This window comes from Sciurus vulgaris (genome assembly GCF_902686455.1).
Source record: "Sciurus vulgaris genome assembly, chromosome: 9".
NCBI lineage: Eukaryota > Metazoa > Chordata > Mammalia > Rodentia > Sciuridae > Sciurus > Sciurus vulgaris.
The window spans coordinates 82,013,417-82,038,609 of record NC_136469.1 but is presented as its reverse complement, the minus strand read 5'-3'; the positions used below and the strand labels follow the sequence as shown (position 1 = coordinate 82,038,609).

The following is a 25,193-nucleotide window of genomic DNA, read 5'->3' as shown; positions in this document are numbered from 1 at the left end:
TTGAGAGAATCTAAGATACTTAGAGACTGATGAACCATGTGATTCTGTGTTTGCTGTTGCTGTTTTACACTGAGCTGCTTTTAAATGCTCAGGGAGAAGTGCTTCAAATAGCTGCCAATCAGTGTTGCCCAGAGTGTGTACTGAGGACTCCTGGATCTTGCCACCATGAAGGGAGAATCCATGAGGTAAGTGTTTTCTGCTCCTAGGTTGATTCTGTGTCTGTAGAGCATTGCTAAGAGAAAGCTGACTGTTAAACTTGGGTTGACAAGAGAAGCTCTTTTTTTCACCTGGCCTGTAGAGGACCTGAAGCTCATTTGAATCTCTGTGGGCAATTAGGTTTCTTGAATAAGATTTTAACTGTCCTGTTTATCCCATGTGCCTTACGTGAATATCTGTAGATTGAATCTGATTGAATGATAAGTCTGAGAATGTTAATATTGAGAAGTTGTGTTGAATATAAAAGTACCACCTTCCTTTTGTGTATATATATATATATATATATACATTTTATTTGATAGTTACAAACAACCCCAAGTTATTGAATAAAGCAGATGGCATTACTCTTTACTCAAAGATAAAAAATTTGAATTGCAAAGAGCACAAGGTAATTGCCAATGTCATGTTACTAATAAGCGGGATAACCTTGGTCTTTTGACTCATAATTTTTAATTCTACCTCACTCAGTAGTTTCTCAATTTCAGTACTATTAACTTTTTAGACCTTATTGTGTGGGCTGTCCTGTGCATCATAGGTATTTAACAGCATGTCTAGCTTCTACTCACTAGATGCTAGTAACAAACTTTAGTCAAGACAATGAGAACTATATACAGACATGGCCAAATTTTCCTTAGGAGGCAAAATGCTCACACACCCTTCTCTCCACCCTGTAAATAATCACAGTACTAGAAAAATATCCTAAAGATTTTTAAAATTTTATTTTCTCATTCCAGATCCTTTAGGGTTAATTTAGTTATTAAATACTGATTAAAAGCACCTTTGCAAGATTTATATTAGAAATGATGAAAGTAGTTAATCTCCACTTATACTTAAATGTTACCCTGAGGCACCAGGTTGAATGAGATGGAGGGGGGCTCTTTGATTTAATACTCATCTTCCACCTGATATAAAACTTTTCCTAGGTTAGTGTCTCCAACCATTCAGGAGAGAGCACAAGTTAGCAGGGTTTGATATATCCATTCTCAGCTGGTATTCAGTGTGTGTTCCTAACACTCAGTGAGTACTGTGATTATTTCCCTTGGGTCTGGATCATCTTACTCCAGCCACTGTCTCCCAATTACATGAGGAAGCCACTCTTTCTTTTCTGCACAATGTGCTGTTGAAAGCTACCCAAGCCGAATCTGGGATGGGAATGTCTGCATACTACCCATTGCCGTGTGCTGCACAAGCTGTTGCGAGCCAAAATAAGGTCAGGATCTGTGGGGAAAAGACCTCTCAAATAAGATTTGACACCAGGGACATGTGCAACCTGAATTCAGTAAATCTGCTTGGACCACTCTAATGGCACTTGCCAATTGCTTTCTAGTGTTACATTTGTGCACATGTAAAATATTCTTATCTTGATTTAAGATACCAGAGAGCTTTGATGATATTTTCAATATCTTTATAATTATCTTCCCTGCCTCTTACCCAAAAGTAACCTGGCACTTGGCCCAGAACTTTTCCCAAAGTGGATGCTTAATATACATTGATGAGTGAAAGACTCCGTTAAAAGATCCTTTCTCCACCTTCTCCTGTCCTCATCCCAAGAACATATTGGTCATTGACCTGTGTAGCTGGGCAATTCTGAGACCACAGAGCTGCCATGCGTTGGTTAGAAATCCCTTGGCCTCCTACTTTTGCCATGAGTGTTCAGAAAGTCCTCTTTTTGGCTGCGCTTTCCCTGCCTCCCTTGCAGTTCACACCTTCTCCAATAATCCATCATGCAGAAAGCTCTCAACTGGATAAGAACATGCCCATGTGTTGTTTTCCCATGTGCACTTTAGAAATTTATTCCCTCAGAAAATGTTATTATATTTTTGGTACTTGATGTAACTGAGAAAAAGGCTGAATTTCGAGAACTGTAGCTTTGAGGGGAAATCTCTAGTGGTCTGCCTCTTCAAATACAGCTGGAGAGTGATTTTGACTATTTTTCAAGTTGAGACAAAATCTTCTAATTTTACTCTTAGGTTAAGTTGCATAGGGTCTCATTAAATTGCTAAGGCTGGCTTTGAACTTGGGATCCTCCTGCCTCAGCCTCCTGAATCGCTGGGATTACAGGTGTGCACCACTATGCCTGGTCTATTCATTTTCTTGAGCAGGGTAAACACTCATCTGGTTTGGTGTGAGTCTTGCCATGTCACTTGCATGACTAGGTTATTTCCTAAATCTTGCAGCCATTTTTCTTTTTCCTTTCAGCTTGTTTGGCAAGCAGCTTCTGGAGTATTTTCCTCTCCTGCTGAACAGCAGTAATCCTCTCCTTGTCCCCTGGCTTGCATCCCACAGGGCAGGTTATGGAGACTCTCCCAGCCACTGTAAAATAGCCTGGTGTGTTAAGAACTCTAGTGTGGTGATATGAAGAGGAAGCTTGGCTTTAAGGGATTAAGCAGATGCTAGGAGAGATGGGGTATGGCAGCAGGAGAATCAGTTGAAGCAATCCTGTCCCTAGAGAATGTGGTACAAGCCAGAGGAATCAGAGATGGATGAGTTTAGGGCCTCATGGAAGGTGGCCCCTGAGTAGAATCCTGAGCCTCACTGAAGGACACCTCTGCTTACAGGGCAGGCAGTGGCCCGTACGACTGGCATCCCAGCAAGCCTAGACAAGTCTCAAGCTCTTCCCTGGAGTGAGGAAAACGCAAAGCTTTGGGCTGACTCCAGGTTATTTGGGAGCCTTGTGTGGGTTTGTTACAGCTAGGATTTGGGAAGTCTGCTTCATCTATGACTTCCCAATACTCTCCCCTCAAACGTGTTTTTCTAAAGAGTTGTTGGCCTTTCTCCTGTTCTTTCCCACAAATCACCTCATGAAAGGTAGGAGAAAGGACCCTTAATTCTCTTTCCTTCCTCTTTACTAATTTAATCCAAGCCCCTATAATATCAAGTGTGAGAAGATTGAAGATTCACTGAAAAAAGGAAAAAAAAAAAAAAATGGCAGGTGGTAATGCTTTAGTGTGGAGTGCCATTGAGGAGAGGAGCAGGGAGAGGGTGCTGGTTCTGCCCATCCAGGAGGTTAGAAGAACTAATTTATGTTTGTGAGGAAAGAAATGAATGTTGAATTCTGTGGCTTTGTTCTCCTCAAAGTAGAGGATGTAATTATAATATGCTATGAACATTCCCAGATATTTAGTATTCTGGATTTATAACTTCATAACAGGAACAAATTATATGAAAAAAAATATTATTTTTGTTCTGTCAGAAAGCCAAGTAAATGCTTTATGACCTTATCTTTCTTTTGGACTTATGCAAACAGCTAAACTAACTTATTAGGTGACTATGCAGAAGAATATATTTAAGATGTTGTCTGCAGAATTTGCTTTTGCCCAGTGTCAAAGTCTCATGTTTTCAAATGGATATTAGTGAGGTTAAGATGCACAGCTAAAACTGGGTCTTGTGGGAGCCTTGCTTTATGCGTCTATTATTCCTTGATTTTACAAAGCTCTTTGCTACCACAGTGTTTGTTAAAAATAATTCCCTTGGAAATGGGTATGGAGAACACTGTGAAATTATTAATATATGTATAAGTAAAATTCAGCCTGTGCGGCACCCCTTGATCTCTAGGCTAGATGCTTTGCATGCATTATCAATCCTTGGAACACTAGGGAAGGAGGTGTCACTCTTTCAGGGACAGGCGTAGGAGACAAACATGGAGGGAACATATGTGACCCATTTGCTTAAAAGATGAGAGAGTAATTTCATCACTCTGCAGACTTTGCATCACTAGCTGGAGCTGTTTCTGCAGCTGTGACATCAAGGAGTCTCCCTACTACATGTTCTTTGTTATTCCCATAATTTTCAAGCTTATTGTGAAGGGAGAATCCATTGCTTAGTTTTGTGTCTCCTGAGTTAGATAATAGATTCACATGATCATAGAGTTCAAAAGTACTAAAGGGATTCACCAAAATAGCCCTTTCATTTTACAGATGAAAAGGCTTGATGAGTGACAGGTTGTTATTATAGTTAATTTTTTTAGTCTCCATCTGAACAGTGGTGTGATTACAAGTGTTTTAGAAACAACAGTGCTTTTCAGTAGTAACAAAAACAAGCTCTTGTTTTAATGAACTGCAATGTCTAGAGGTTTAGAAGTAGTCTCCTAACTTTTAATAAAATAGAGTAGTTCACTTCAAGTGGTTTCATATAGCCTTCAAATCTGACTTTACTTAAAATAGCTAAATGAATCATTAGATATTTTATGCAGTAATTTTCTTTGTGATGACAAAAATAAGAATTTTTTATTGGTGAAAATTTAGAAAATAAAAGTATAAGCAGGGAAAAAGGTCACAAATAATCCCAATACTCTGAAAAAGTACTGTTATTTTCTCTCAGGTTTCTTTGGCAGGAGCTGACAGTAGACATAGATAATACGAATAGATCTATTTGTTTGTTTTTGGGTACTGGGCACTGAACCCAGGGGCACTCTACCAGCAAACTATTTCCCCAGCTCTCCCCACCTGCCACTTATTTATTTATTTATTTCTGAGACAGGGTCTTGCTAAGTGGTTGGGGCCTTGACAAATTGCTGAGACTGGCTTTGAACTTAGGATTCTCCTACCTCAGTCTCCCAAGTTGCTGGGGTAATAGCTGTGTGTACTGTGCTCAGCTTAGATATATGGTTTAACATAATTGGATTTATGCTGCATATGTGGTTTATGACCTGTCTTTTTACATAACATTATATTGTAAATAGTTCCCTAGCATACTCTTGGAGAACATTATTCCCTATTATTAAACATTCAGGTAGCTTTTCAGTTTTCACTAACATATTTCCAATTTCAGTATAAAAATTAAGATGGAATTTCTTGTATTTAAGCCCCTTTTTTGGGTGTATTGTTGTTTTAGTCAGCTTTTTCACTACTGTAACTAAAGGACCCGACCAGAACGACTTTAGAGGAGGTAAAGTTTATTTAAGGGCTAACAGTTTCAGAGACCTTAGCCATAGAAGACTGGCTCCATTCCTCAGGGCTTCAAGTGAGATAGGACATCATGGCAGGAGAGTATGGTGGAGGGAAGAGCACACATCATGATCAGAAAGCAGAGAGACATAGAGATTCCACTCTCCAAATACAAAATATATACTCCATGGCCCTGCCCCCAGTGTACCATGTCCTCCAGCCATACCCTACAGCTTCAGTTACCATTCAGTTAATCCCTATCAGAGGATTAATCCACTGATTATGCTAAGGCTATAAACCAATAATTTCTCCTCCAAACCTTCCTGCATTGTCTTACACGCAAGCTTCCTGGGGGACACCTCACATCCAAACCATAAAATGTGTTGATCATTTTCTTCAAATAACTTAAAAAGCAATATTAATAGATCAAAGCACTAAAGATTTTGGGTGTCAAAGCTGTGATACCTGTCATCATTAGCATTCCATTTTAAATGTCTGTGTCTAGCCATGGGCCCAGTGGACATTGCACAGACCATGCAGCCTCTTTTCCAGTGTGACCCCCTGGGCTGAGTCCTACCTGTGTGCATATTCCAGGTGCTGCAGTGAGAGAGGGCTCTGTGTATGAATCCCATTTCACTGCAGCTTCACCCACACTAGATATTATGAATTTAAAACTCCTTCTATATCTAACTTAAAAAATGTCATCACATTTTTATTTGAATGAATATTTATGTATAATTAATAAAGTTGAACATTCTATAAGCTTATTGCCATTATTTCAGTTGGAAATGTTCATCTTTTTCTTATTGCTTATAAATTCTTTTATATTTTATGGTTAATTTTTCTTATCAGTTTGTCATTGGCTTTTCATTTATATGTTTTGACAGATTTAAAAATTTTAATTAATCAAAGCCTATCAAGTTTTCTTTTACAAGTTTTTCCTTTGTTTTATACTTAGGACCTTCTAAGGATAAAGGTCAATGGCACACTGTCTTTTATTAGCCCATAGTTTGTGGACTTGCCTATTTATATGCTGTGCTAAATTTGAAGTTTTATGTTTAATTATAGCCAAAGTAAAAATTGATGGGAGAAGCCTTGGCTTTGTATCCATGTCCATTCCCACTACTCACAATAAGCACAAAATTTTAGAAACAGGAGGAAGATCCTGAATTCATGGGGCGAAAAGAGGGGATATGATTGAGCACCTTCTTTTTCATTTTTTTGAATATTTAATTGACAAATAAAAATGGAATATATTCAAGGTGTCCTATGCAATGACTTGATACACATATACATTGTTGTATGAAACCATAATCAAATGAATACATCAGCCATTACTTATGCCAAAACTGGTTCATCTTGTAACTGCATATTTGTGCCCTTTGGTCAACACCTCCCCATTTCCCCTCTGCCCAGCCTCTGGTAGCTGTGACTGTATCTTGATTGAGCACCTCTGCTTGCCCATCTCTTGCTGCTCTCAGACAGTCTTCCTCACTGAAACTTTGTAAGAACCCAGGGAAGGGAATGTTTTCCTACCATTTCATTTTTATAGGCAAGGAAACTGAGATTAATGAAGATTAAGCTACTTACTCATGTTCCCAAGGCAGAAAGGGCTGAGCTGAACCTGAAAATTCGCAGGTGGCCAAGGGAATCCTTGGTTCCCGAGAGAGTTCACATGCATTATTTCCCTCTTACACTCCCAGTAAGTATCTCTGGAGGAGTATAATTATGATAGTAAGATGAGAACTGGGTTCCCAAATTATTGAATGATTACAACTACCTGTTACTATAATCGTTACAATAATATCCAGTTTTCTAGTGATCGTATAATATTAGATTTGGCATGCTTGCAACCTGGCAATTTGCAGAATAAAAGAATTCTGACTTGTTTAGGTAAGGTGGCTACTTTGTGTTTGAGAGAGATGAAAAACTGTTCTGGATGCTAGTTTGAAGAGAAGCAAAAGAATAATTACTTTCATGTTTTTCAATAACATGGCCATAATTCCCAGATTATATTTAGGTGACTGAGTGCCTAGAATGTGTGATGTTTTAATTAAAATTCATATGTGATTTGTGCTGAATTGGATATTCATCTTATGTTAGCTGTGAGACAAAGGAGAACAGGTTCAGAAAATATCACAGGAGGAAAAGTTCATTAAACTAATTTTTCCCTGTATCTCAGGAAAGGCTGCCATTATTCCATTTTGCAGTTGAGAATATATACTTTGGCAGTCACTTTCCTAGTCAGTGGCATGCTTGTAGCTTTTCACATGCTGGTTTATTCTGCATCACATCTGAGAGTGACTCCTGTAGATACTTTAGGTACTATGAGGTCACTGGAACAGGAGTAGGGAATGCATATGGATGAAAAGTAAAGTCAAAGAAAGGAAAAAGAGTGACAGCTATTGAAAATGACTGGTTATAGCTTGGTGGTAAAGCATGTGCTTAGCATGTGAGGTCTTAGGTTCAATCTCCAGTACCACCAAAAAAACATAAACAAGATACGGCATGGTGGAGTATGCATGTAGTCCCAGATACTTGGGAGGCTGAAACAGGAGGATTGCTTGAGCCCAAGAATTTAAGACCAGTATAGGCAACATAGTGAGATCCCATTTCAAAAAAAAAAAAAAAAAAGTGACAGAGCCATCACAAAGAACATAGTAAATATATGTGTGTATATTTTAGTTGGGACTTTATAGAATTCTTAATGATGGGATTTGGGTCATTTTTATTTTCTTCTTATGTTTTTCTGAAACTTTCAAATATAAAATCTTAGAGATAATAGAAACAAAAGTCTATAGTTAAACTGGTCTCCAACCTCAAAAATTGCAAAGCCTGGTCTCAACCTTTTAAGTAGGAGCCTTCATCCTCAGTTTGTATAAGGGAAGGTTTGTTTTCATTTGACTGATGCAGGCCTGTATTCTGGAACTAAACTCCTGATTCTTCTTTTTCTCCCTTGATTCACAGCATGGAACAGAGTGGGCCTCTTCCCCATGTAGTGTGTGTTCTTGCACTCATGGGGAAGTAAGGTGTACCCCACAGCCATGCCCACGTTTGTCATGTGGACCCCAGAAGCTGGAATTCATTCCTGAAGGAAACTGCTGCCCAGTCTGTGTGGGCCCTGGGAGTGAGTATGGGCTTGTTGAAAGGGACCCTCTTTGCCTTTGAGGTTACATGGTGGCACCCCAACTCTTATTTCCTTGCGCTATATGGCTCAAGGATTTCTAACCCCATTCCTTATTGGAACCCGGGTGTGACCTTGTACTTGGTGGGAAGAAAGGTATCAGAGGGTAAGAAGGAAAAAAAAATTCTTAAACTCCATTCCAGATTTAGGATTCTGCTAGTCTCTGATTGATTGATTGACTTTATCTTGGCCAGATGTGTCACTCTGCTTTTACAGCTCCCAAGAAGGAAAGGGAGGAGGGGAACAATCTTTTGATATGAGTTCACAAGGCCAAGATAGTTCCTACTGCCCCATGGTAGAGAGAAGAACCAAATTTCTTCTCCATATTGTATTGCTAGCACTAATTCTGTCCACTGGCCTTTGAAATGACATAATGTCTTTTTCTCAGACAATCTCCACAAGAAGAAGTTTTTTATTAACCTTTATTGCATCCTCACTGAAGGGATTAATCCTGTTACAAACTGAGGCACCCAGCTTTTGTTCGGCAAGCCAGGGTCGAACTTGCAGATCCTCTCCTTGGAATCTGTGCTTGGTCCATATACCCCTTTAATTGCATTATAGAGAAACATGTCCCTTCCATTTATATAACTAAATAGAATAAGCTTTATGATAAACATAAATTATTGCCATTGCTGCATTATGCCTTCTCCTGACTTATAATAGCTGGAATACATCTTTTATTCAGTAGCATCTGCAACCTATATTCTGTTCTTGCCTTTTCACTTTAAAAAGATCCCTGGTTTCTTTCCCATCACCAGTTATTCTATACCTGGCAACCCATTGCTCTGGAGAACTGTTCAGGGATTCAAAAGTGTGCTCAGGAAAAGATGAGTAGAATGCTTGCCTCTGCATTTCAGTGATCACCTGCCAGAAAAGGACTGGCAATGGTTTTGGCCCAAATGACCCAGCAAGTGAAAATATATGAATGACAGTCAGGTGGTATGGGAAGGTGCTGAGTTTGTGGAATCCTCTCTTAGGTCTTAAGAGGTTTTCTCACTGGCCCTCCAATGAGAAAGACATTGGAAACATTTTGCCTTGAGAAATTGGAGGATCAGCCAGGGCCCACTACCTAATTTATAAAATTTCATGGTCCCTTGTTCAAAAAGCAGGGGGAAATGCTTTTTCTTTGCCTTTCTGTGTTCTCTCTCTCTCTCTCTCTCTCTCTCTCTCTCTCTCTCTCTCTCCCAGCACTCTCTCTATATGTCATGTTTTTATTTGCTATTTGATATTGTACTCCTTGGGGCCTCGATACTTGATTGGTGTGTGAAGACCCTCCCAGGCACCCTGGGCCCCATCCTGTGACTTGGTGCATAGGGCACATGCAGCCTCCTGGAACCCACACCAAAGTTCCCACTATAGGTGGAGGGTGGGAGCCTTCTCTGGGCTGGGGTTGGGGACCAGGCAGCTGAGAGCCCATCCCAGAAAGCCAGAGGGAGGTGGGACCATGAATGGGCTGAGGCATCACATCCTATCAGACTTCACTTACAAAACACTGATTTAGAGATTTCAAGGTAGCAGTGACTGCAAAGCATTAAGCCCCAAGAGCCTCCTGTTGTGCACCTCCACCCAGACCACAGGGTTCGCCTATGGAATTAACCCTGAGATCAGCACATGCAGTTCTTCCACTAATGCTGGTTCCTTTGACCTTCCAGAACCCTGTTCCTATGAAGGTCGTGTGTTTGAGGATGGGGAGGACTGGCGGCTGAGCCAGTGTGCCAAGTGTGTGTGCAGAAATGGAGTCGTGCAGTGCTTTGCAGCTCAGTGCCAGCCTCTGTTTTGTAACCAGGTAAGGGAGACACCTCTGGGTAGGTCTTTCACAGGTTGTTAACTTCCCTGTTCAAGACCTTGGAGTCTCTTCTGAGATTGTATCAGGCAGCCTCCAGAGCATTAGAAACAAGAAGCAAGAATTGCTTTGTTTTCCTTATACTTTTGGAGACCCCCTCTGACACATTTCTTTTCCCCTTAGAAGCTAAGATGAGTCTAATTACCAGCCATTTAGGCTAATTGTTACATAATGAAATTGAGCCTTGAGGGTACACACAAGGAAGCCTCCAGCTTGAATTACAGATGTTTCAAAAATGTCAAGTTAAACATCTGGAAAATTTGGTAACACAATCAGGTTTGTTATTGTTTTTTGGTGCATAGGTGTAGTCTGCTTTTTAAAGACACATAGATGTCTTTGAACATGATTATCCAGATGTACATGATTTAATTCTTAGAGGATAATGATTCACATTATCGAAGGATTTTCTCTGGGGATATTTAAGAGAGTGGGATACTGTTCTTCATTTAAAGCTATTCTGATTTTCAAAATATTAGGTACTCCACACAAATTTGGAAGAGAAAATCAATTGAAAACAAATGTGGTATACATGGTATTTTATAGGGTTTTTTTTTTTGCTCTTCCAGAGGTTCCTATGGATGTTCCATGGCAGTTGACAGATAACCGTGAAAAGAGTTTTGCCTCAAGTAGAAAAATTGCTCATTTTTGATCTAAGGAAAAGCTGGAAGCCAACATTCAGTTGATACAGAGCAGTGCTTTGTGTCAAATAAAACAAAATCAATAACATGGCATCTTGTGACAATTGGGCAATATTTTTAAAGGCAGACAAAAGGCAATTAGACATGAAATGCTAAATGCCAAATGGAGGGAAAACGTATCTAATTGAAGGACTAGATTGTATTGCCCACACTATACCAGCTCCGTGCTCATGTCTCTTCTTCCAATTCATCACAAGGTCTTGTCCCAGCTTTAAGATTACAAATGAGCCTCTGGTGGAATTACACAGTATCTCCCTCTTCTGCTCTTACATCTGAAGGACACTGTAATGTCATGGCTCTTTGATTAGCACATTTGGGGTTTAGTGCTCTTATGAAGGAGGGGTCATTAAGCAGTTTGCCACCATTTCAATAAGAGAGGTGGGGGAGTAATGGAGGAAACACCCCATTAAGGACCTTCTGCTTTAAATCTTCAAGAACTCAACCACATACTGCCTATTTGGGGTGGAGGGGCAGATATATTACTATTTCTCATTTTAAGAAACATTAAACATAAACTCTCACTTCATGCATAGTATTCACTTATAGTTTGCATCAATATGATACTTAATGTAAGATGATAAAATTTGGTACCAAACTTTAGAGCTAATTGATATATAGGCCCTCTGAAGACTTGGAAATAGATTGATTTCAATCACTCTTGCATGAAGTCTATGTTTTTGCCATGACATTTTTAAAAATTCAACTGGCAGATCACTTAGAACCACTTTTCTTGATTTAATGTTGCTATTAAATGTTGAATGATCTGATGATATAAAGGGGTGCTATAGAATTAGTGTTACTGATGTAACATATCACCCCGTCACTACTATCGCAACCACCATTACCACCGCCAGCACACTTTGGGTGATTTATATATACCAGTCATTGATATTTAAGAGCTTTGTAATTCTCATTACAGCTCTATATGGCAGGAGCTATTATTATCATCCTCATTTTATGTCTGATAAAACTGAGATCTTGGAGGGAGTAAGTGACTTGCTCAAGGTCCCACAGTTAGGAAGTGACAACACTTCTGTCTTTTGCACTTGTACATTACAACCTCAGAAGACCATGCCTGACTCCTATTTCTAACCATTATGCTATCTTACCTTCCCAAATGAGGAGTTACCAGCACTTATATATAATAATTACCAATATTTGCTAATATTATTGAGCATGATTACAAGTGCTGTGTATGCATTAGTTCATTAAATATAAGGAAAACACAAGTTTGACAGTAGAAGATGTATTTCTTAGGTATTAAACTCTGGAAAAATATGCAACATGTCTTCAAGGATTGCCATGATTTTTAATACAATGGTTTTTGGGTTTTTATAATTATAAAAGGAATGTGTATCATTAAGGAAGAAAATGACCACCCTTATTTCTACCATTCAAAAACACTAGTATAGATTTCTTTTTTTGGTAATTCGTTTCAGTCTTTCTAAAGGGAACTATGGATGTTTATTTGCATGCTTATAATTACATTCTAAAAGTTGGTGATAATCCCTAACAAAAGAAGAAATTCCTTATGTGCATATAAGGAGTTATTCCCTTAATGAGGGATTAAATTCATACTGATATTGCAGGCTTTCAGCTTTTGTCCAGATGCCTTGTGAACTGAGCCATAAGTCCTTCATATTTATGTAGTCTCACTAAAATGGTCTGTTCAAACTGCTGAACCGTTTCTGAGGATATTACCACCAGCTTATTAATACCACATTTTTCCTATTCCTAATATTGATTAATCTGAGTAGTTCTAACTTCATCTTTGGATATTTTTTTCAAGAAAGAGATGATTGGTATTGATTGATGATTGGTGTTAATAATTGTTAAATGTTTAACAATTATTTCTCATTGCCTACATGCATAAAAGACAGTTGGAGGGGCTAATAGTCTCTTTTCATCCCAACTCTATAGACTCCAATAAATTCCAGAATTAAGCTTCAGAGAGAAGTCTGAGTTCTATTCCATTATATGCTGCTAGTTTTACCATGTTGTGTTCTTGTAGGATGTCTCTTTATAATTCAAACAGGATAGTTGTAGGTGAAGTACAATTTCAGAAAAACTCAATCCCATATATGAGAACTGGCTGCCAAAAACAGAAGGTGCCATGTCATTGAAGAAGGATGTGGACAGATCCAGGATTGCACAAAGTACAATTTATTACTGACTTACAGACAGAAGTGTATCTAGGGCAGCGACAAGACAGGGGGATCCCCCCATCCAGAGCAAGAAGGAGGAAGGTGTTCATATGCTAAGCTAGACAGGTGTAGGCACAGTCAACAGGAATGCACCTGACTTATCTCCAAACCTTACAGTCCAGTGTCAGTTAAGAATAGCACGGCCATCAGTGGCCAGTGCATTATGCTCAGGTGACTATCTTAAAGAGTATGGGGCTTGGGATGTATTCCAGGGTCACCTGGTGGACAAAATGGCAGTGAGGACCAAGATGGCTATAGCTGGGTCAAGCTGGATTCTTGTGTCTTTTCATATTCTTTGCCTGGAGTATTATAGAACTCGTCAGACTGTATTCCAGTTTTTGAAATGTCTTTTTCAGCTTGGTTTGGATTAATGAAATCTGTTCTAATTATTCTCACTTTTCCCAGAACCATCTATGACTCTTAGTTGTTTCGCCCATGTTCCCGTCTTTATCAATCATGTTCTCTCATCATTTTTTACTTTGTGTCTTGTCTCAGCACATGGGGAGAATTTCTTAAGTTTATATTTACTATCTCCAGTATTGATTTTAACTCGACACACGTGCTTTACTCATTTTTCTTTTAATTCTTCCTCAGTGTTGTTCTTTCTCTATTGCTTCCTGCTTCTCTGTTTGATAACAGACTCCATATTTCTACATCTTACCCAACTTACAAAATGACTGTAAAGTGTTTCCTTTTTGATCCTGGAGTGTTCAGAAGTCTGTTCTTTCTCTGCATCTTCAGAGTTACTCCTTTCTCTTGATGGGGTTTAGGTCATGGTATCACCAAATATGGCAGCTTGGCATCTTGAATATTTTAAGATGAAGGAATTTGAGAAACTGGCAAAAACTTAATAGTTACATTGACCTTTGCCCCATCCATCTCCCTTGAAGCAGGTCATAAAACATAGGAAAAATTTCTGACCTTTCCCTGAAGCAGGTCATAAGGCCCTCAGGTAAGACATACTCTCCCTGTTCCTGGAGAAAAGGATCACCCTATCCCTGTAGACACACACAGAAGAATCTCAGCAGGCCTTGCTGCATTTTCCTGTTCATTATTATTCAGTCATACTCTTTGCTCTGTTACATTTCTCTATGACTGTCTTTTCTTCATCAAACCTACTGTTAAAAAAAGGGTTATTTTCTTATGAAGGTTATTTTCTTATGAAGGTTCCTATGTCAGGTGAAACTTATGTTAAATAATTCTGTATGCTTTTCTCTTGGTAAACAGTCTTTTATTATAGGAGCCTTAACCGTGACTCTAAAAGGAGTAAAGGGACAGTATTTTCCCTCCAGTACAGTTCATTCTTCATTATCCTCTCCCTGACCATCCTCCCTCCTACCGCCAAGTTCCTGTCTACACAGTTTTGATCAAGATGAATTTGTCCATTTGTTGTACAAGGCAAAGTAGACTGTCCTTAGCTCTTTCCCTTTCTTGGATCCATAGCCAGAAACTAGGAAATATGCATCTCTCAGTCCAAGGGTCTGACAGGTTTTCACTTACTATAGGTTGATTGCTGAGATAACATCTTTCCTACTTCTACTGCCCAACCCTCTTACATTCCAAATGAAACAAAAAACTATAATATCCAGTTCATACTTCTGCAAGGGCCCTTCCTTCCTTCTTTCCTTCCTTCCTTCCTTCCTTTCTTCCTTCCTTCCTTCCTTCCTTCCTTCCTTCCTTCCTTCCTTCCTTCCTTCCAGGGATTGAACCTAGGGGTGCTTAACCACTGAGCCACATCCTCAGTTCTTTTTATGTTTTATTTTAAGACAGCGTCTTGCTAAGTTACTTAGGGCCTCACTAAGTTGCTGAAGCTGGCTTTGAACTCTCCATCCTCCTGCCTCGGTTGTTGCATCTCTCTCTCTCTCTCTGACTGTAGTTCTTTACATTTGGGGCATCCTCCTTCCTCCCAGCTTTCTATCCCTTCTTCTTCCTCCCCAACACACATGCTTCCCACTCATTTTATAGTTCTTGACATTATGGGCCTGGACTAGATGTAAAAATATATTGAGGAAGGTGAAAAGCCAGGGCTGGCATTGACAGCCTCATATAGCAGTGACCACACAGTGGAGGAATGAAGATCATATCCATTTGCTCTAGAAAGGCAAAAAGTTGAGAAGAGATGATGTTTGAAGTGCTCATCAAAAAAAAAAAAAAAAAAAAAAAAAAAAGCCATACAACATCTATGGTCAGTGGAACTTTTTCTTGGCAGTGACAGGAGGATGACTATGAGTTCTACTTCTTGGTGGTGTTTTCATTTCTTTCCCTGTCTTCTAAGTCACTGTGGTGGGAATATACTTGGTCAAGGACTGTCATTCTTAGTACATTATAAACTTCTCTGTCATAATTGTTTTTAAGGAACATTAAAAACCATAATGGAATATGTCCTCACTGATAGTCCTATCCCAGATTTTAATGGCATTAATCATATTTTTTGTATTGAGCCCTTGTGAGTACTAATACTAGTACGATATAAGTTTGGGGCAAACATTTTCTGTAAAGAATCAGATATGGAATATTTTCAGTTATGAGTGCCATCAAGTTGAATTAACTATTCAGTTCCACAATCATAGCACAAAACTATAGAAAATATATAAATAGATGGATATGGTGAAGACTTTAAATAAATCTTCATTTGCAGAAACAGGTGATGAGCTAGATTTGACCCACAGTCTATAGTTTGCTGCATTAGACTGTACATTCGGAAGGACATATGTAGGTAGACAAGAAAAATTATTAAAGTGTATGATAGCTACAAAAGTGTGCTGTTAGAAAACCTTTATTGTAGGTGTGCCTATTCCAAGTTGTTAAGGTAGATTAATACTAACTCTATGCCTATTCAAGATTTATAATCATGGCATTTGTTTCCTGTTTGTCTAACATTGTAGAAGGCTTAGTTCATTTTCTTTACTGCAATAAAGTTACTAAATAAAGTGTGACATCAAAATACTTTTATTTTACTTCCTTAGTGAAATCCCATCCAGTTGAAAAAAAAGAAAGAAGTATCTGAAGTCAAGAAATGCTCAATTATTTCAGTGCCTGTCTAATTTTCGCATCCTCTATTAAACATCAGTGATCGAATTACTTTTCATATAGAATAATACAAAAATAAACTATCTTAAAACAACAATAAGTAGTTGTTGGTTTAATTCCAGTGGATCAGGCATTTGAAATAAATTCCTATTAGGTAGTAATGTGTGAATCCATCTGGTTATATATAACTGAGTTAAAGGACTACTGAGGTATGACTGGAATTTTCCATGAAAAATACATCCTAAGTTCACTGGCCTTCCTGTACTGGCAAAATGTGAACCAAAGTAACTGATAATAAAGTCTCAGCTTCTGCTTCTCATAAGAGAAAGTGAAGATGCTATTCTGGATGTGTCTTCTGTATAAGACCTACTACTTCTTAGTTATTGAAACCTGGTTTGTCCTCACTCCCCTTCCCCTACTTTTAGCAAGTCCACCTTTCTGCAACTGAAGAAAGTTGTAGTGATAATTCAGAGCAAGGAGCCAAATCTTTGGTGTTAATGAGTAAATGATTACTATGAAAACTCTTTCAGGGCAGAAAAGACAAAATGTCTCATGTTCTGGGGGTGGGGTAGTCCAGGTGAGAATATAGAGGTAGTATACTTGGGGGAGGGTTCTGTGGGTGTTGAATCTCTCTTCCCCACATTGCTCTGCACTGGTCTGTTCTCAGGTTTCTAGAGGTATGACTAATTCTTGTTCATGTTAAGGATCTCCCTAATGCACATATATAAATACGTGGATTTATATAAAGATGCAAAAGAATAGTGAAGTAGCTGATCAAGGAAGGATTACCTTCACTTTTGAGTTTAGAGCTAACTTTGGAAGAGTATGAGTTCCCTTAAGTGTTGGCAAGGTTATGCTCTAAATTCTGTTTCAACCATATGCTATTACTAGGTCAGCTGTCTAACACTGGGCAAGTCACAGAACCTTTATGGTCCTTCCTATTCTCATTTATGAAGAAGGAATCAGAACATCTACTTCATAGAGTCATGTAAAGCACTTACAAAAGTGCCTGGAAAACACCAAGTGTTATTGCTATTCTTATCATTATTTGTGCTTTTATTTGTTCTTAGAAGGGAAGAGGACTTGAGGCATATGTAAACTTTTAAGGGTCACACTGACCTTGGAAGTGCTAATTCCTGTCAGAGTCCCAGGTGACTGATAAGTGCTAAATGAGAGGAAATTGCTGTTATGGTTGCTTGAGGCACATGGTTGAATTAGCTGTAAGTGAAATTTTCCTAGATTTTGTTAATATCTCCTTTTGATGGATTATCCTTTCTTTTGGTGTTAAGGATGAAATTATAGTCCGAAGCCCTGGAAATTGTTGCCCACAGTGCTCTGCACAGTCCTGCTCTGTAGCTGGCCAAGTATACAAGGTAAGCTTTGATGCCCATGTAGGTGTTTTGACATACATTCTCACATGTCTACCCTGCACCTGCCAACCACCATCCCTCCCTGCCCTCATGTCTGACTCTTTGCCAGGATTAGTAATTCAGTACATAAACGGCTTTTTTCTTCTCTTCATGGAAAGCCTTTGTGAAAAAATTAAGTTGAAGGGGATTAGAAATATAAAGGAATGTGCTGGCAAGCAGCACCTGGTTCATGAACCTTGGTGAACTTACTGTTCATACATCTTGAGGAGAAAAAAAGGACTATCGTTGGTCACCATCAGGTTACACTGAGATTTCAGGCTCTTGGAATGTCTGTCTGCAGACATTGGCTGGATTTCATACACTGATGTTCAGAGACAACCTCCTCACCACCTACACTGGGAGGAAACATGGGAGCAGCAGAGGCAGGTGAGAGGCTGGGAGAAGTGGAAACCATAACCACAAAATACTATTGGAATAATCTCGACACCTGTGCCTCACCTATAGTGGGCACTAAGAATAGATGAGTTCAATAGATTGAATGACTGAGTGAATGTTCTGTCTTAGGAGTACCTGATTGAGCCAAAAGAATGTTACATTGCTCTAAATCAAGGAACATTAAAATAGCAACAGTTAAATAGAAACCAGATTTATGGCTGTCAGTAGAGAATCTGGAACTAAGTATTTGGGGATAAGAATCTCACAAATTTAAATGTTTCTCTTGAAATATGAATGCAAGAAACTAACTGGGATACCTTCGGTATGTGCTGAATACACACTGTCAGACACAGCAGGCATATATGCAGCTTGTGTGATATTCTTATCTATTGTAAACAGATATCCGTCATGGCATTTGTATTTGTTATGACATTTTTGGCTACAAGTAACAGAAATGCCCCTCTAAATGTGGCTTAAATTTTAATCTTTGTTATCTCATTTAACAAGAAGTACAGAGGTAGCTGCAGTGTTGATCCATTCAAGTCTCAGTGATGTCTTTGCATTGGCATTTACCTTCATCTTGTCCCCTCAAATCTGCAAGGTGACTTCCTTTGCAGGTTGCTCATCCTTACATGATCATTGCACAAACTGGTGGAGAAGGGTAGGAGGGTAGCCTTTCCCTTCACCTCCACCACTTAGCAAACTTAAGTATAAAGTCTTCTTGGGAAGCATGGGTTCAAATGTCCATGCCTATATGCAAAGGAAATGGAGAGAATGGGTATATGGCAGTGAGAAGTGGGTCTCCTGGCAAAGAAGAAGACCTGGAGAATGTCCATAGAGGAGCCAACCAACAGGGCCTTCCTACTCATCTGTGTTGCCACGGCCTCTATGTAACTAACATGAAGTGGGCCCTCAAAGTATCTGTGAAATCAATATAGTCAAATGAAAATCCACCTAAAGTTCCCTTTGGACAATTTTTCTTAGAGGCCATTCCTACCTATGTCATATCTCAGGTGCACATTCAATTAGCTCCATTAAAAAATAATAAAAAATGTTGGCATCTTATGTGTCTGCTTCGATTTAATGTGTATGACATTTGGTGTTCCACTTTCTTTTCTTCTTTCTGTCCTCAGCATGGTGAGCAGTGGACTGAAGATGCCTGTACCACGTGTACATGTGACCAGGGCCAGGTCCGATGTCACAAGCAGGCCTGCCGGCCCCTAAGATGTGAGAAGGTATTTGAGAGTGTATAGTGTGATTTTCTAAGTTTGATTCTGGGTCATTTAAAGTAATGCATTTCAGTGTACTGTGTCCTTTGAGGGAATCAAGTTTTATAATGTGCAGAATGTTATGTAAAGATATGAAAGGTCTGTTTCCTAGGAAGGAAGGTTGAGGTGGAAGGGAGTTTGCATCCCTGGGTCAAGTTCAGGGTTGTGTTGTACACATCAGTGTTTGATGTCCTGTTGCCATATTGGCCAGGATGCTTTCACTGCCTCCCAGGACTGCTCTTCCCCTGCCATTCTCTGTTTCCTCAGGGTCAGAGCCAGGCTCGGCGTCATGGGCAATGCTGTGAGGAATGTGTGTCTCCTGGTGGAAGCTGCACATCTAATGGGATTTTGCGGTACCACGATGAAATGTGGGAAGGTTCAGCCTGTGAATTCTGCATCTGTGACCATGGGCAAGTGACCTGCCAGACTGGAGAGTGTGCCAAGGTGGAGTGTGCCCAGGTAAGAAGTGGAGGCATTTCTGTCTGGACTGTAGCAGCTCCTTCCAGTGGGATGGGTGGACCTGTGCCAGTTCCTTACCTCTTGGCAGAAGAGGGGATGGTCAGGTTGATTGCTCATGTTTCAAGGGGCCTTTTAGCACAAAGATTGTGGTGTAAAGTGAATGTCACTATTTATTCAGACTAGCTTGGAACTGCCCCCTGGAGCATTCAGCTCTCAGTGCATCTGGTCAGATTGGAAGCGCTGAACCAGAGACATGAAAGGGAAGGACATGATATGGGACATCAGCCTATCAGTCAGCACAGCTGGACCTCAATGCTGGTGGCTTGCCCATCTTACCACGCCTGCAAAACAAGGGTCTACAGGTGCACCAGGGGCTGGGCTTCTGCTGCAGACCCCACTGGCTGCATTTAGCAGAAAGGAGAGCTAGCACCTGGGGACTGCTCATGTGGATCAGGACAGAAAAGAAAACAGCTTTTATTTTTGTTTTCAAGAGAGAGCAAGGGGGACCTCATAAACAATTAACTCTGCTGACCTCCGTTGACTTCTGCTGTCTGCAGAATTTCTAGAATCTTATAACAAAGCTGCCCCTGTTTGGATTATAGATATATATTTTAAGGAAATTACTTTTTTTTTTCTTTGAACTCAATTTTGACCCAGGGCAATACAAATTGCTTTGAAAGTCAGCTTCTTCTCCCTGACCACTCCCATCCGCCCCGCCAGTTTCCCTCAGGGTTGTGAACTTGAGTAGATGAGGGGAAATTTGAAAGATCTGAAGCAGGGGTGTCAGTGAAGACATTTTTCTTTCTGGTTCCTCTCCCCCACTACTCAGCTCTTCTCAGCAACTGAGCCTCGGGAGGAACAACCTTTCAGACAAGGCTTGTCACTGACAGGGTAATTTTTCACTTTGCCTCCTACTCCTAGGTCTTGGCAGAGCGGAAACGTTTAGGTAAAGAGGGTCTTTCTATTTTGCGGATTTATTTTCCCCCACATACCTTTTCATTTCTTCTTCTTTATGTTAGGGAGTCCGAAGGGTTGGACGAAGATGAGAAGAAACCTAATGAGGGCCCTTTTCTTTCTTTCTCAGGCTGAGGCAGGATTTCCTTCCCTTGGCAGCCCTCCTGAGGGATGTTGGGTTATATTCTGAGGTTTAAAATTGTCTAGAATTCCAAGATTTATGGAAAATGGGGAGAGATGATCCTAATAGGGTGGGTCCTTTAACCATATGCTTTCAGTAAAATCTGAACTGAACCTCACTCCTACCTTCTGGTTAGTATGCATCAATGGGGATAAAAAGATGAATAAGACACATTCTAACCTCAAGCGTTCCCAGGCTTTTAGGGCAGTCAAATGTGTAAACAGAAATTATAATATACTCTGGCACCAAGGATTATGGAAATATGAATTAAACGCTTTAGGAGTCCCCAGGGGAAATGGCTGTTCACCAAAGGAGCGGCAAAAATGCATTACTGGTTTTTATTGAATTCCACTCCACTTTCTGCTTCCTTCTGTGAAATATCAAGGTCATTTGATTTCTAATCTTGAGCACCAAGGGTGGATTAAATGTTAGTGTCCACACATCTAAAAAGATGCAGAAACTTCTAGAAGAGGCCAAATTGTGCAACTTTGCCATTGTTATCATTATCACATTTGTTATCAACAGTAATATTCTGAATAGCATTGAAATCAGCACATGATTTTGTTAAAATAGGGAAAAATGGTATGATCCTTGTCTTTGCTATTCAATTCAAATCCCTAGACATTGAAACATAAATAAATCAGTGGTAGAAAAACACCACATGATGGATTTCATTTTTCTGTATTTTGTACTCTTTGAACATAAATTCAGATAAAGTCAAATTACCCACCCACCCTGCTTTATTTATTTTTATTTTTTTAAAGGACCTATATTCACATCTGAGGCATGATATAGTAGGGGGAATAAAGCTTGTAGAAAAATGCGAAGAAGAGGGTAGGTATACCTAAATGTTAAGGAAAATTCTCTCGAAAGAATGTTTACTTTTCCAGTGGGCATTTGAGTAGAATCAGATTTGATTTTAGTCTGATAGATGTAGGTGGGGAAGGAGTAGCAGATTCAATCAGACCTATGCCAAAGAACCCTCTTAAAAAAAGAAAAGAATGAATTTTGTTTCAAAAAACAATTTTGTTCACAGCAAAAGTCAAATGCTAATTAAAGCCAGTTCCCCCCACCACCCAGTGAACTGATGTGGTTTGGGGCATCCAGGCTTCTTCTATAATAGCAAATCTATTTAGAACTTCCTACCCGACCCAAACTGAATCCTTGCTTCCCAGGAGCAGGGCTCTTTGGTATTTACCTTAGTGTTGAAGGCTCCGCGTAGCCACCTTGTCTATGTGTTATGGTGGGCACTTCAGATTCCCTCCTGCATTTTGTTTTTAATAGGAATACACGAATGCTGCCTTGTTTCAAAGTATTGTCTTAAGCAACTTAAATTACATGCATATAAAGCCCTCTATATGCTTTGAAAGCAAATTTCAATCTGTTTCTGAGTGATGCCTTCACTACCAGCTGATTCTTCCTGTTTCTGCAAAACAATTTATATGTAAATACGTCTGATCCCTGTAGCACCCTCTGCTCTCTACTGGCCTCTGATAGGCATGAAATTTTGATGGACAGTCATGTACATAACTCCCTTCTTTTTGAAATAACTTTTTAGGCACTATAAAAAGTAATAATCATTCTTGTCTTTTTATGCTTTTTTTGGACGTTCATATTTTCTTTCATTGAAATTATATATATATATACATATATATATATATATATATATATATATTCATGCTGGAAAATTTTGGAAGATAGGCTCAAGAAAAGTAGACAAGAGACTTAAAAATCCATCCCTAATGCAACAACCCAAAGACAACCAATGTTATTACTTTATATTTATCTTTAGTTCAGTGTTTGCAAATATAAAATATCATCATGATTATTTTGTTTATGTAGTTTGTATTTAATACGTCTTCTGTACTTTTAAATATAATACAGACCCCAAATCAAACATTAAATACTTAAAGAAATATTATTATTTCTAAAGTAGACATATCTTTAGAATGTAGAACTTGCTTTAAAAGACACTCTCTATCCTATAGGTACTAGATTTTAGTGTACACATATGAAAATTACAGTTTGTATTATTAACAGCAGATTACCTGAAAGATAGGTCTGCAGCAAAATTACACTTTCTAAAGCCGTAGAATTAAGAATTATTTAATTTTTTAACAGCAAGCATTTATTGTCATTAAAATAACAGATTAGAAATTATAATAGGGGTGGGGTTGTGACTCGGTGGCAGAGTGCTTGCCTAGCATGTGTGAAGCACTGAGTTCGATTCTTAGCACCACATATAAATAAAATAAAGGTCTATTGACAACTACACAAATATTTTAAAAAAGAATTTAAAAAGAAATTATATTAATATTGGGGTATTAAGTTTGACTTTGTAAGTCAAACATTACCCTTGAAGTGTGGCATTTCTTTTCTTCATAATTTTTTGAATTTTGATGCAAGTTGGCTAACAGTACAAGTTTCACAATGCTGAATAAAAATCAGTTTATGCCTGAGACTACATCTGTCCTTTAAGGGATGTATCTGATTTCATATTCAAGGAAAAATGTTGCTTTGATTTTCCCACTGTTAATAAAACCAAGCTCACAAGTTCTAATCTTGTGCCTTTAAGACAGCATGATCCTTTTCTGAAACTCACCTTTCTAAGACTGCTTCGTGAACCCTGGCCACTCTTCATATTCATGGAGCTTCTGGTCATGGGTAGGCCACTAGGAGGGATCAGAGTGCACACGTGATCAGAGAAGCAGCACTTGGAGGGAGCGCCATAGTGACTAGACTTTCCACAGGAAGACAGTGTGCAAGGAGACAAAATAAGGGGTGTACCAGGGTTTCTCATTGTAGTCAGGACATCTAGCTGCTGACAATTTAGCACTGCTATCTGGACATGCTAATTTGATATGTGCCACTGCAAATCCTATTTCTACAGGGAGAAGAATTAATTCACTTAGATGGAAAATGCTGTCCTGAATGCATTTCCAGGAATGGCCATTGTGTGTATGAAGAAAAGGCAGAATTTGTGAGTATCAGGTTAATAGTTAAATACCATTAAAAATTAATAATTTGAAATTAACTTTAGAAGGGGACCACCATTACCTTCTAGTTTCTTTTATCTCTTCATTTGTTCAGAAGATATATTTGTGTGTGCACATACTGTGTGCTAGGTACTGGGGATATAGAAGTGAATGCAATAGGCAGAGTCCTGTTCTCATGGTGGAACATACTATTCTAGGGTGGAGACACAGACCACACACACAAACACACACTGTATCACCACTGCAGATGCCAACAAGTACTACCTAAAACAATAAAGTAACTTAAGTAACTGGGGTACAGTTTTCTTTTACATAAGATGAATGGGGAAGTCCTCTTACATAGAGGAATTAGAGTAAAACCTGAAGGAAGCAAGGGAGTGAGTTACATGGATATGTCGGGGGAACACACGAGGGAGAGGGACCAGCAAGTACAAAGGCCCTGAAGTAAAAGTATACTTGGCATGTGCAAGAAGCAGCAAGATGGACTGTGTCAGGAAGAAAGTGAAGGAGGGGAAAGGAATTGGAGATGAGGTTTAGAAGGTAGTCTGGAAGCCAGGGTCTTTTATCCTGAAGCAGATGAGAGCTGCTGACTGGGGTCCCGTTCAGGGGGAGTGGTTGTTTGAAGTCCAGCAGTGCCCTGTGATCTGACTTAGCACATTGGGTGCTATACGGACAGCAAAACTGCAGGTAGGTGGTGCAGTTAGGAGATGTTTGCAATAGTCTAAATTAGGGGTAATATCGGCTTGGACTTGGGGGAGTGGAGAAAGTGGTGAAAATTGATCAGGCTCTAGATGAAATGATAGACTTTTGATAGATGGATGTGGGGTGAAAATTCACTTGCTAAACTTCTATTTCACCTCATGTCTGTACTTGTTAATTATATTACACCAAGGAAAAAAATATCTAAAGTGCTTTAAATTTGCCCTATTTTTGTAGCCCACATTTTCCATGTGGGGTTTTAAAATGTTGACAGATTCATCATTTTCTTAAAAATATATCAGTTGATCAGAAGTATGACTCTCTCATTGACCAATCAGAGTAGGCTAGTAAGAATTAGGACAAAGTGCTTTGTCTGATGAATGATTGGATAGGTAGGTCCCAGTCTACCAGCGTGCCAGTGTTTCTGTGTGTCCTGGGGAGGCAGCGTAAGGGAACAGGGCAGGCTCTAGGTTCAGATCCCTGCTTTGCCATGCACCAATGGCAATTTTGGGTAAGTTACTTAGTCCTCACTGTAAGGTATGGATAACATCAGTACTTACCTGGTGTAGCTATTGAGTGTCAAGTGTTCAGGATAGCACCTGGCATATTGAAAAGAAAAACTGAAAACAGTGGCTTTGTTATCATGCTGTTGTCCTTGCTCCTTTCATAGTGGTATTTCATAGTTTAAATGTATTCATTTTCTAAGAATTTAGGAAATTAAAGATTCCCTCCAACTGTTGAATTTGTATTTTCTCATGTTATCAATTTTC

The 25,193-nt window shown here is 39.2% G+C and overlaps 1 protein-coding gene across 1 annotated transcript in view; it reads left to right on the top strand.

Annotated features, from left to right (window-relative positions):
- Positions 1–25,193, top strand: part of FRAS1 (Fraser extracellular matrix complex subunit 1) — a 436,825-nt gene that overhangs the window by 166,053 nt on the left and 245,579 nt on the right. The window contains exons 4-10 of the mRNA XM_079152936.1: positions 93–185; positions 8,070–8,229; positions 9,939–10,072; positions 17,351–17,434; positions 19,000–19,101; positions 19,402–19,593; positions 23,619–23,708. Coding sequence (XP_079009062.1) covers positions 93–185; positions 8,070–8,229; positions 9,939–10,072; positions 17,351–17,434; positions 19,000–19,101; positions 19,402–19,593; positions 23,619–23,708 — 855 coding nt within the window. The remainder of the gene's footprint in view (positions 1–92; positions 186–8,069; positions 8,230–9,938; positions 10,073–17,350; positions 17,435–18,999; positions 19,102–19,401; positions 19,594–23,618; positions 23,709–25,193) is intronic.